General features: G+C 43.1%; 1 protein-coding gene across 1 annotated transcript; it reads left to right on the forward strand.

Moving 5' to 3' along the window:
• Positions 1-2,965: 2,965 nt before the first annotated feature.
• RRM2 (ribonucleotide reductase regulatory subunit M2) lies at positions 2,966-12,154 on the forward strand. Its single transcript, XM_080999250.1, has 10 exons — positions 2,966-3,251; positions 3,702-3,779; positions 5,175-5,333; positions 5,470-5,586; positions 7,936-8,069; positions 8,490-8,584; positions 8,685-8,818; positions 9,539-9,643; positions 9,782-9,895; positions 11,368-12,154. The coding sequence occupies exons 1-10, from the start codon at positions 3,135-3,137 to the stop codon at positions 11,518-11,520; spliced, it is 1,206 nt and encodes a 401-aa protein (XP_080855376.1). The 5' UTR covers positions 2,966-3,134; the 3' UTR covers positions 11,521-12,154.
• Positions 12,155-13,053: the final 899 nt, after the last annotated feature.

The raw sequence follows: 13,053 nt of genomic DNA on the forward strand, positions 1-13,053 counted from the left end.
CACGCAGCAGCTTGAGAATGGAAACTGTAACTCAATAAAGACTTTTATTTAATGATCGCTGGCTAGCGTGATCCTCTGTGAGCTAGGATCTGGAAGCAACTCTGACAGTAAGCTCCATCTCTTAAATTGTGGGCATCTACAGCCTCGCGGAGAGGAGAGAAAGCGGGTGCCTACTAGCGAGCTCACGAACGGCAGACAACATGACGGCCGAACAGCAGATAGTGGAACTCAGAGAAGCAGTGTCGCGCCTGAATGCCGAGGCTCTTGCATCCAGGAAGAGAGAGGAGGACGCAGCTGCCGCCTACAGGGATCTCCAGGTCAGGTTGGAAGTGCTTACGAAGCAAGGGCAACTGACACCCAAACCGGAGGGGATTGGGTTGGGGAGACGAACAGGCGGTTTGGTCTCTCACTTCGATGGGAATTTGCAACAGTACCCCAACTTTAGAGCAGATGTAATGTGTGCACTGCAACTGCTGAACAAAGACTTTAGAGATGAGCAAGAGAAGGTGGGATTCATCATGTCCCATTTGCATGGAGATGCTAAAGCATGGCTGCGCAATTTGTGGAGAGATAAGGATCCGGCGCTCCAAAATGCGGATGCCTTTATTAAAGCGATGGATGGGTGCTTTTTGTCAAGCATTGACGTGGATCTTGCTCGGCAGCAGATACATGGACTGAAGCAAGGGAGGGCCAGCGTAAGGCAGTACCATGCCCGCTTTTTCGCTTTGGTCAGTGCTCTGGAATGGGACAGAGATTCGGCTCCTGTAAGAGACCTGTTTTGGGAGGGATTGCACGGCTCGGTTAAAGATGAAATTGCGAGGGGGGAGAGACCCCGGACCACGCAGGAGATCGTTCAGAGGGCGCTGGCGGTGGGGGTGCGGCTGGAAGGACGTCCGTGGAGCAGTGGCGAAGGGCGTGGAGGGCGCGAACCAGCCAACTCTGACACAAACGTTTCCTGGAGAAAAAGTCCTTTAATCCTGCCAAGCATGTGAGCAACAATTACTGATTTCTCACTTGCCAGAAACGGATAGTTTTGGAGAGGCCCAAAGTGCCACCATTTCAAGGTTGATGTTTCATGGAGGTTTTAAACTGACAGACAGCCCAGCACCAAACCAGAAGAGTGAAAAGCAGATGCCATCTCCCAATAGAAATAAGCACTGGGTTGCACAGGGTTTTGTGCTACATTTTCGCTGACTGCAGTGCGCCATGTGCCAAAGGCAGAAGCCCATGATTCTTGGAGGCTAACTGTGGACAAATGGTGAATACATTGGCACAGAAAGCAGAATGAATTGCAGTGACTGAATATCCAAATTTTTAAAAAAGCCTCATTAGGATGTGGATAAACCTTTAGCTAAGCTGTTTGCCACTGATGCTAACTGAATGTGTGACCTAGAACAGGCTGAGGGTGATTTTTTAATGGCCCAGTAGGCAGAAGATGCATCCTCAAAAATTTGGCAATTTCTTCATACCTCCTGAGAACACTATAGTAGTAGATAATAAAACACCTGATCCAAGAGACATCTGTTGTCTGTCACTGAGAAGCCAAGTATTATTTCTCCATGTGTTTTACCTTGCCCCCAACATATCTCATCTTGACCACTTCATTTATCAAAGAATCATAAAACTGTAGAGTCATCTAATCCAACCCCTTGCAGTGCAGGAATCCAACCCAAGGCCATCCCTGGGTGAGCTCAAACCATCAACCTTCTGGCTAACTGGCAGAAGCAATGGCCCCTTCTGGCCTTTTGCTGTCTCACCTTTGTCCATTCACATCCATCCAGCACTTTGAGTGCCCAAGTCATTCTCATGTCATTCTGACAATGCAACTCTCTGCCTTAAATCTCTTTGCTAGTTTCCCATCCACTCCTGGATCCTGCCCTAGCTTCTTGTCCTCCCCTTCGCAAGCTACCATGGCCTTGCTCCTGTTTATGTCACCTACTTAATGACAGCATAATCCATTCCTTTCTCCCAGAACTTAGTAAGAATAGGGCATTGCAAAAACATGTTCTTTTAAAAAAGCATTAGCTTTCCTACATCTTTAACAAAATGCTGACTTAGAAAATCCTTTTCTTTACAAACATAGTGGAGTCCAATGAATGCTAAACATTATTTTCTGTTGTGTAAGCTGTAATTTAAGGTACACCGACACCATTGCTATGGAAGCTAAAACACCCACTCTCTCATTGTCTAGGCAGTATAGACAATGCCATTATTTTTATTATATAATTTATACTGCAATTATTTATTTCATTCAGTTCTTAATAGCGGCATATAAAATTGATTTATTTATAACAAATATCCATATAGAGTAATCTGGGCTTTTTAAAAAATAGTTTTTAAGAAATTTATTCAGAAACTCAAGATTTCCTTCCAAACATACCTGCAAACACACTCTAAGAGCATTTACTCAAAGGTAATAACACTGAGTCACAGAACAGTAAGTATTTGAGAGGCTGTAGCTGGCAATTGGAAATAATAATAAACCAATAATGGTAAAGATTAATTATTATTATTATTACTATTATTATTATTACTACTACTATTATTATTATTATTATTATTATTAATTATTGTGCTTCCAATATTAGGATATCATCTACCAACGGAGAAGAAAGAAGAGGAACAAAAAAAAATGAAAACGAAAAGCGCCACGTGATCAGTTTTCTCTAACCAATTGGAAACGCCGGGGTTGACAGGCAGTTCCGGCAGTGTCAGACGAGCAACGTTTTAAAGGTCGCGGCCCTTTCAGCCAATGAGAACAAAGAGGAGCAAAGGCGAATGGGAGGAAAAGGGGGGGCGGAGGAAAAGTAGCGGCATCGCTACTGGTTCCCGCGTTCGGCAGCTCTTTCTTGCCGGAACGCTCAGCCAATGGAAGGGCAGAGCGGGCGGAACGTCGCCGCAGCTTCCCGCGGTTTCTTGGACACAGTTTAATTCGACGGCAGGCGCCGGGGGGGGGGGGAGCGTTCCGTCCTGTGATTGGGCGGCCGGGCGTTCTGGCGCCAAGTTCGAAGCGCATATAAAGCAGCAAGCGAACCGGGGCCTCCTTCCCACAGCCATCCGCTCCCGGCGTCGCGAAGGGTTCCCGCCGCCGCCTCGCTCTTCGCCTCGCTCGCCTTTCTCTCTCGCCGCCGGCCATGATCTCCTCCTCCGCCCGCAGCCCGCTCTCGGCTCGCAACGAGCAGCAGCAGCAGCGCCTCAATTCGCGACTGCCGGCGCTGAAGGATTTGGCGCTGAAGGACAAGGAGAACACGGTGGGTTGAGAAGGGGGAACCGGGAGCCCGTCGGCGGGCTGGGGAAAAAGGGCTTGTTTTCCTTCCCGCGCAGTCCAAGCGCCTTCCCTTAACTTGATTAATGCGCCCAGGACAACCAAGGCCTTTTGGGGGGGAGGGGGAGTCGATCCCCCTCGTTATCCTTATGCCCTTTAGTTAGTCCTTGCAGCATAAAAGTCCATGGCGAGTCGTCAAAACCGAGCCCCCCCCCCGAATCAGAATTGTAGAGTTGGAAGGGACCCCCCCCCCGGGTCATGTAGCTCAACCAGATCACCCCTGACAGACGGCAGAAGTCTTGGAGGTATTCTTCATTTTGGCGCTTCCTTTACTTCATTGAAAAGGAAAAGCGACCTCCCTCTGTTCTGCCTTCGCACCTTAAAAAGCGCGCGGTTTTAATCGGTCTTTTGTGTCCCTCTTCTTGGGGTCCTGCAGCCTCCGTCGCTCAGCGCTACCCGGGTCCTGGCGTCCAAAACGGCGCGGAAGATATTTCAAGAGCCCGGCCTTGAGGCGGTGAGTCCCATCTTGGGAGGAGGAAAGCGGACTTGGTGGGGGAGGGGGTGCCGTTTATGGGAGGAGGTGTTAAAATCGGGGGGGGGGGGGCGCTTGATCTCGGGGGTCTTTTTGTGGCGAGGAGGCTCCTGTTCCCGCCGTCATACGAGTTGAAGGGGGCGCTGCTTAGCTTCCCCGGCTGAGCATTTGGCGCCAAATGCTCGAATTATACAAAGGAACAGGAAGCCCCGACCGCCCCCAGGAAAGGGTGGGGCGGGGGTTGAAGCATTAGCCTCTGGGTTGCTATAACCGACATTTTCTCCTAGGTGAAGTCCTCTGCCCAGGTTTCAGCCTGTAGCTTTAAGGCTTAGATTCTCCTACTTTCTACTTTATTGTCATTATTAATTAGGTTTATCTGCTCACCTTCTGTGACTGCTTCTAAGTGGTTCATAAACGTAAAATGAATGCGTGATTAAAGCACACAGCAAAGGAAGCAATTCTGTCAGAAGCACTTCTGTATAGAACATTCGCTAAAGCAAGCCTGCTGTAAAAAAAAAATTAGAAAGGGAATTTTAAAAGTTGGATCAAGATCTAGTTCAGGGGAATGCATGGCTGAATGAGCCTGTCTCTAAGCACGGACAGAATGCCAGTGTGGGTGGGTATTTCCTTTAGGTTCCTATGTCTCCAAGAGAGATCTGAGCTCAGTGTTTAAGGGCATCCAAATTAGCATTATATATTGGCTGTCCAATTAATTTTCACTCTTAAGTCTAGCCTGTTCTACCTCCATCCCATCTGCTTTGCCCATTCCTTTTGTTTCTAATTTTTTGTCAAAATTCTACCTGGGTTTAAATCAAACGTCTCTTTCCTTGTGTCTCACTCCTTGGTAATAATCCCGCCCATACTTAATTGTGTTATACATTTTGCCTCATAACTAAAGTTCCTGATGTAATTCAAGTTCCACTCCATAGCTCTCTTGTCATTGTTTTAATTCAGTCTTATTTCCTTATTTCCTTTTTAAGCCCATGGCCTGCTAATAATAATAATTTATTATTTGCATGCCGCCCATCTGACTGGGTTGCCCCAGCCACTCTGGACAGCTCCCAACAGAATATTAAAAGCATGATAAAACATTAAAAACTTCTCTAAACAGGGCTGCCTCCAGATATCTTTTAAAAGCCAAATAGATGTTTATTTCCTTGACATCTGACAATGGTTTTAAGCTTTCCATCACTTACCCTGCCCATATGCCCTTGTCAGCCTTTCATTTTTGAGTAGAACCCTAGACTAGCTTGTTGCAAACACAAAGTGGAGGTAGAATTTCCTTGTTACTCCTTTTTCATTTCCAGAAAGGAGATATTTGGTCCTTGCATTCATGTATTCTAGGAATGGGTTGATATATTACATTTGTGACTTTAGGATGCACCTAAAGGAGTGACACAGCTGCCTTCAAACAGTGTACAAGATGAACCCCTGCTTCGAGAGAATCCCAACCGGTTCGTCATCTTTCCCATTCAGTACCATGACATTTGGCAAATGTACAAGAAAGCAGAAGCATCCTTTTGGACGGCTGAAGAGGTGAGAGGCGTGTGTTCCCTCCTTCTAGGTTTGAGTGGATGCAGGCATGATAGCAGACAGCATTGCAGTCATATAGGCATATTTCAGATTCTCCCTTAACATTGCTGCATTTTCATTGGCTGCTTTGTATATTTAGGTGGACCTCTCCAAAGATCTCCGGCACTGGGAATCCTTGAAGCCTGAAGAGAAATATTTCATTTCACACATCTTGGCGTTCTTTGCTGCAAGTGATGGCATTGTCAATGAAAATTTGGTAAGTATGCAGAATCACTTCTGGGTTCCATAGTAACCTAAAACTACCGTCTTCATGTTTCCTCCTATCCAAGCTATGTATAGACTACCAATATATTAATCCATAACATCCAGAGTGGAGAAACGAGCATGTCATCTAGCCTGGTTTAAGTAATAGTTTAGAATAGCAATTAGCATAGCACCACCAATGAGCAAAGTGTCCTAACTTTTAAGGCCTAATAATTTTATTTAGATTGCAAGCCCATCTTAAATTATAGCCTCACTTACCTCTAAATGTGATCAATTGGAGTCAATCTTCAAGTCACAGCCATGTGTGCACCCCTTTTGACAACTGCACATTGAGCAAGTGATGTGGAACAACACCCATGGGTTCAAGTTGACTTTCTCCTGCACCAGCACAGTGTTTCATTCTGTCACTAGATTTTTCTTGGGCTGTTAAATTCAAACACTTCCTTAGAATGAAGATTGAGAAATTATCAATTTAATGTCATCTTTAGCAATCGGGAAGATACCCTCACAAGGTGAAGCATGAAACTAAAGAAAAATTATGTCCAGCGCTTCCAAGTCTGGAAATGAAGCTCATCTAAATCTCTGGGAATCAATGATTAATAACAATGAATTATAAGGGGATGCAATTTAGAAAGTTCTAATCTTTTTCTGGCACACAAAGAAGCTTTCAATAATGTGCTCTAATGCAAATAAAGCATTTGTTATGAATCAATTTCATTCTTACACTGAGTAACAAATATATTATTTGCTTAGCATGTTACTTTCACTGAATCTGCTTCAAGCTTTATTTGCTGCTGTTTCTGTGCCTTCAGAGATGAACATCATAAGTGGTAGTAGTACACCACCCATCTGATTGGGGTGCCCTATCCTCTTGCCAATTTCATCTGAATGTTTTTTAGACTTAGAAATGTCATGGAACTTCAGCTCTAGCTAAGAGATCCAGGATAACTTTAGTGGATGAATGAAATTTTCGCATAAATAGTCAAACTGTCAGGAAGTAGCTGCCCACAGAACACCTGCTTAAGACAGAGTTCTGCTTTGTTTAGAAATATGGGCAGAATTAAGGTACCTTTGTCCCTGGCAGATAGGTACCCTTTTACTCTAATTACCATGACTCACTTTTGCTTTTTTTGGAATTGGCCCAAATGCATGTGGAATCTTTGTGCTGTCATACACTTGTCATAGCCATGTACGAAATTGTGGTAGAGAGCTTAAGCTGACCATTGGATGTCTGCAACATCAAATGATGGCTTGCATATGTGAATGAGCCTTCATGGATATAGCACTAGATAAATCCCTCTGATGCTTTTCAATGGAGTTGACTGATATATTAAGTTGTCAGACATCAAGTATAGAAAAGCGAAGTGATTACATTGTGAATAAAGCCCAGAATGGCATAAACCCACATTCATTTCTTGAATCAAACTTGGTTAAAACTCTCATGGAGTTAGTGCATACAGAAATGTGGAAAAGAAGTTGTTTGGTACGTTAAGCAACAAAACTGGTGAGAGTACCTTTCTGTTGGATGAGTTTAATCAATAGCTTAAATATGTGAAAGCTTTTTGAGCTTCTCAAAAGTCTTCATTAGGCAAATGGAATATTCAGTTCATACATGAGTAGCCCATGTTTTTCATATTCCATGTGAGATGGCATGGCTATCGGGGTGGATCTACACACAGGAAGAAAACCCACTATAAATAAGTCAGAAATTAGATCATAACAAAAGGGGGGGAAACCCTATGGAAAATTATGTAGAAAATTTCTTTGCTCTCTGGCGCCATCTATTGTTGCACACTTATAACGCATTCAAATTATTGTTTCTTTTACTAATACTGTATAGCTGAGTCCCAGGTTTCCTCTTTTCCAGAGGGAAATAGTTATGGAAAGAGTATTGAAAACCGAAGTCAAACATTATGTTTTTTGTGTCCTCACACTATTTTTCAATAAGAGTATGACAATTGCCTTTCAGTAGATCAGAATTTGGGTGCTTTGAATTTTTGCTGTTTTAAAAGCTTGGATGAAAAGTTTCCTGCTACTCCTAATACCTCAGCTAGATCTTGAAAAATCTCATGGCTAGGTAATACTCTAAATTTCCATTCCAAAAAAAAGTTACATTACCTTATATCCTCCTATCTAGGTTATCCCCACCCCTTGCTGTAATATTCCACTTGCAGAGATGTTTGTGAATCATGCTATCTCATTACTTGACCAATATGCTGCTGCATAATCTGGCATCTGTCAGACATACCTTGCCATCAGCTTTTGCTGGTGGGGTGTCTTTCTGAAAAACTTTTCAAAAGTAGTATCATTTATAACTGAAATGGTATGTTGTGTCCTCTAGGTGGAGCGATTCAGCCAAGAAGTGCAGGTCACAGAAGCTCGCTGTTTCTACGGCTTCCAGATTGCCATGGAAAACATCCATTCAGAAATGTATAGTTTACTTATTGATACTTACATCAAAGACCCCAAAGAGAGGTTAGTGCTGTTTTGAGACAAATCTTTTCTTATTCTATAGTGATTTTTTAAAAAGAAAGTATATGCATAAATATTTTAAATACTAAAATGCTTCAAAGTCTAGGTCATGTTTTTTAAAAGTTCATGCTTTTTTAACTTACTAGCATTGTAGGAGGACACTTGATTCTCTTACAAAACGTGCAAAAAAAGTCCTACCTATTCAACGTTCTTGTATTTTTCACTGCAATAGACTGTAAAACAGCATTGGCTTTGGCTGTATAATTTGTATTGATTTCTTTTAGTTAGGCTGCTTTCTCTAATTCCTGGGTTCTAATCCTTGCTAATTTCTGGTCTCTTCGTTTATCGGCCTAAGGGAGGGAGGGCTACAAATCTCTCATTACAACAGATTGTACACTTAGCTGCGTTATTGTATCATTTTAGGGAATTTCTGTTCAATGCAGTTGAAACCTTGCCTTGTGTTAAAAAGAAAGCCGATTGGGCCATGCGCTGGATTGGGGACAAACAGGCAGCATATGGTGAGTGTTGCACTCGGTTCTCCTTTCTGGCACATCCATCCTTTTCCAGCGTCTGACAAGTCTCATCACCCAAATCAACAACGGGCTTTTCTCCCAACAGGAGAACGAGTTGTAGCCTTTGCTGCGGTGGAAGGCATATTCTTCTCTGGCTCTTTTGCATCTATATTTTGGCTGAAGAAAAGAGGATTGATGCCTGGGCTCACTTTCTCTAATGAACTGATCAGCAGAGACGAGGTAAGGCTTCGCACTTCCCATTTAGCTAATCAAACTATTTTGTTCCTGCTCTCTCTGATGCTTAAAAGGCGTAACACAAAAGGAAAAGGGATTGGGAGGGAGGAGAAAAAAGAAAGCAAATGTGGCAACTAGTTCTTAAAGAATTCTTAAATGTTTTCTGTATGGCAGGCAGAGAGGGAAGAAAGCTGCCTGCAGCTGCTCCTTCTTTGGCTGATGGACAGAACCGGGGGGGGGGGGTCCTCCCCCTTGCTATGGTACTCTTCCTGGGAGTCTTAACTTCCCTTGGACTCCTGGTATGGCAAAAGCTGGGGTGTTAACCCTTCAGCTCTGTAGCCCCAGGGCAAATTGTAGGTACCGTTTGCCTTCGCTTTCTGGAAGCCGCCACCCCAGGAAATTCATTTAAATGCTTCACAGTATCTAATTATTGATGACTTGAGCACATAACTTCCACCTAAAGGTTAATTCTGCTAGATGGAGGAATGTTTGAGAGGAAAGCTCACCGAGAATGAATTTAATTTGCATTGCTGGCAGCCATGGAAAACTGAAGATCGCCCAAAGTATTGTTCATATGGAACCTATGCAGAAACCTTATTACTTGTTACATCTACAGCCACTCTACTGTTTCAGGCTTTTCAGGTTTGCTGATGATACAGAGGAAAACTGCATTCCCCCCCACCCCACAGCAGTTCTCTGAAATATCCCAATTATTTTTTTTCCCAGGGCTTGCACTGCGATTTTGCTTGCCTAATGTTCAAGCACTTGGTACACAAACCATCTGAGGAAAGAGTGAAGGAGATCATCACTAATGCTGTCAGGATAGAACAGGTAATTGGCAAGTCTTTCTGGTGGTGGTAAAAGGTGCTTGAAGAAAAAGGGTACGGAAAGCTTAAAAGTTAGCAGGGCGTTAAATTGTCTAGATGGTGTAGGATTTGCATACTTACATACTTGTTCACTTAAATGCAGGAATTCTTGACGGAAGCACTGCCTGTAAAGCTAATTGGCATGAATTGCACTTTAATGAAGCAGTATATTGAATTCGTAGCAGACAGACTGATACTGGAACTAGGTTTTAACAAGGTAAGTTCTGTGCTGTTTGCCTCTTAAGGGATGAACATTAAGCAACTGCTCTCTGGCTCGTTAGTGGAAATTTGTGATTAAGAAACAGACTAATTCAGGGGTGCAGTTTATTTATTTCAATTTATATTCTGCCAAAATGCACTCAAGGTGAACATGCATTATAATGCTTTTTTGTACATAAGTCGTTTTGATTATCATATTCAAGGGATGTTCCCTTTTACATATAACTGAACCTTCCATCCGTGACTTGTGGATTTCATGTTCTTAATGCTAAATCTGCTGGGTTCTTTTTGCAGTGACTCACTGTTATGCTTGCATAGTCTTGCTTAATTTTTCTAGAGGCCCTTGGTCTATTGATTCTTTTTATATTTACAAAGCAAGGGTCCGTACTGGTAGAGAGTAGGTCCCTAAATGGTTAAGGCATAAATTTGCACTTGTTGAATCAAACAAAAACAAAAATCCACTTGGTCCAGAACTTCTTGCAGTGATTCCAGTAATCTGCAGGTCATAGGTGATCCACGAGACATTAGCCAGCTAAGCAATGATGGACGATGGTCTTGCCTTGCTCTGCTCAGTAATAGGCAGGTTATACATGAACATGTACCATTCAGGGTAAAGGTAAAGTAAAGCGACCCCTGACCATTAGGTCTAGTCGTGACCGACTCTGGGGTTGCGGCGCTCATCTCGCTTTATTGGCTGAGGGAGCTGGCTTACAGCTTCCGGGTCATGTGGCCAGCATGACTAAGCCGCTTCTGGCGAACCAGAGCAGTGCACCGAAACACCATTTACCTTCCCGCCAGAGCGGTACCTATTTATCTACTTGCACTTTGACGTGCTTTCGAACTGCTAGGTTGGCAGGAGCAGAGACCGATCAATGGGAGCTCACTCCGTCGCGGGGATTTGAACCGCTGATCTTCTGATCGGCAAGTCCTAGGCTCTGTGGTTTAACCCACAGCGCCACCCCCGTCCCTTACCATTCAGGGTAAGATACAGGCAAATAAAAAAAGGATACTTCTGTCAGGGAAAGCAGGAGAGAGAGAGCAGATGAGTCTTAAGAAATTGCTTAAATTTTATAGAACTGGAATTCAGGTGGGAGACTTACAGATACAAGCTGTGGGATCTAAAGATAGTACAGAATGAACAGAAACCAGGATGCTATGGACCAGGAGATAAGAGGTGTAATTTTACTCGAGTCAAATGCACCATGGAACCAATGCGCACCTCAATTTTCAGAACCTTGAAACCAAAAAAAAGTATTTGCTGGCAAATGTAAATGTGCAATTGAGTCTAATGCGTACCCCAATTTTCACAACATAATTTGGCCAAAAAAAGGTGAGCATTAGATTCAAGTAAATATGGTAGGTTGTTTGGGACTAGATGTTAACAAGGTTATTTGTATGACGTTCAGCATTTCCTGTCAGATTGTGTATCCTAGATAAGACCCATAAGTTGTCAATTTTATTTGTCTTCAGATATTCCAAGCTGAGAATCCATTTGACTTCATGGAGAATATCTCACTGGAGGGTAAAACTAACTTCTTTGAAAAGCGTGTGGGAGAATATCAGAGGATGGGGGTGATGTCGAAACCTACAGACAACTCTTTCACTCTGGATGCAGACTTCTAAATTGAACCCAAGACTGTTTTGGGGTTTGCTTGAAATAGCTAGCAGTCTGTCCAGTTGTCCTCAAAATCCTTGCTCTTATAATGTGTGGTGGTACTTTAGAAAAGTTTGGGAATTTTGTTTGTTTCCGGTGCTGATAAATGTATTTGTACAATACATGGGTCGCTTGATTATCAGAAATATCGGTGCTTGCTGGTCTGTTCCGTTATCTGGTCATAGGTCACCAGTAGTTCCTCCACAGAAAAGCAAGTTATACGGGGTGCTGTGTAGAAAATGGCAGTTTCAGGGCCTCTTCTATGGGTTGTAGACAAGCTGCAGAAGCTACATAACCACATTGCCTCTTAGCAGGTTTTAAGTCTTTATTTACTATTTTAATAATTTGTACATAAATATGGCACTTTAATAATAAAGGTCTGTCCTACAATTCCTTGAAAAGGCTGTGGTAATGTGGGAGTTTAGAATGAACTCTTTTTAGACTGCTTTTCATCTTCATTTCTCTGATTTACTTGCATGTAAATTAAATACCCAAAGTGCTGAAATGAAAATCTCTCGGATGTGTATGGCTTCTGATAAAAGTAGTCTTTGTATAGATGTAAAAACTTGAATAAAGCTCCAGTTTTCAAACTGCTGGATCAAATGCTGTTGAGTTGCACCTTTTTCTCTCTTCCACCCCCAGCTTTCCTTGCTGGGCTTTTAAAACCTGCTTGGTTGAGCCGCAATTGCTTCTAGCCCTGTTCTGAATGACCAGTGTTTTGGGATATAACTACTGTAAAGGCCTACACTTCCTTCCCATTCGGGAGGGGGGATGGTGAGGTATTTCTGGCAATGACCTCTGTGTGTGTGAATGGCTGAATATGAACAACCGTTGAAGGCAAAAGGGGGGGGGAGTGGGCAAATAAGCAAATTGAGTTTGCTTTATTGAAGGGGGAAAGCTTTATTATACAGACTTACATAAAGCCATCAAATTGATGTACAAGTCTAAAAGCAATGAAACACTCTAAAAACCTTAAAATGAATCCAGCGAAATAAAAACAAACCATTGTCTGCTCTAAGAACGGAACAATATCCTCATATAAAGCTGATATTCCATAAATGTCTGGGTTACGACTCGGGGGAAGCCAGCCTTCCTAAACAAAACAAAACAAAAATGACTTAAGTAGGTGTTTCAGATATTGTGGGAGGAGTAATACATTGGGCACAAAATGAAGACTGCAAATAAACTCCATGTGCTCTGCATGTATGTAGGGTCCCTGCACTAGTCTGATGGAGAGTGGCTATGGGGAGGAGCTTGCCATCTTGCCCGTACTGTCACCAGGTGAGTGGGTCCTATGTGCATCAATCACACCTGCTGTTCACAGTGACTGCAGAAATACATGTTTAGCTGTAAGCCAGCCAGTTTTTCCACATGCTAATGTTAAGCCTTAACTCCTCTGAAAAGTGTGGGAAGAAGTATCACAAGATGGGAGAGATGTCAAAACCTACAGACAGGTCTTTGTCAGCCCGTTGACAAACATCTCTGCAACTTGGAGACGAGAG

Source organism: Podarcis pityusensis (genome assembly GCF_964106645.2).
Source record: "Podarcis pityusensis genome assembly, chromosome: 3".
NCBI classification, from domain to species: domain Eukaryota; kingdom Metazoa; phylum Chordata; class Lepidosauria; order Squamata; family Lacertidae; genus Podarcis; species Podarcis pityusensis.

Bases quoted from the DNA above. Each gene is read 5' to 3' on its own strand.
- RRM2 (XM_080999250.1), top strand. From the start codon at position 3,135: ATGATCTCCTCCTCCGCCCGCAGCCCGCTCTCGGCTCGCAACGAGCAG. The intron at 3,252-3,701 runs GTGGGTTGAGAA...GGGGTCCTGCAG, and splicing joins TGAAGGACAAGGAGAACACG to CCTCCGTCGCTCAGCGCTAC. The intron at 8,070-8,489 runs GTTAGTGCTGTT...GTATCATTTTAG, and splicing joins ATCAAAGACCCCAAAGAGAG to GGAATTTCTGTTCAATGCAG.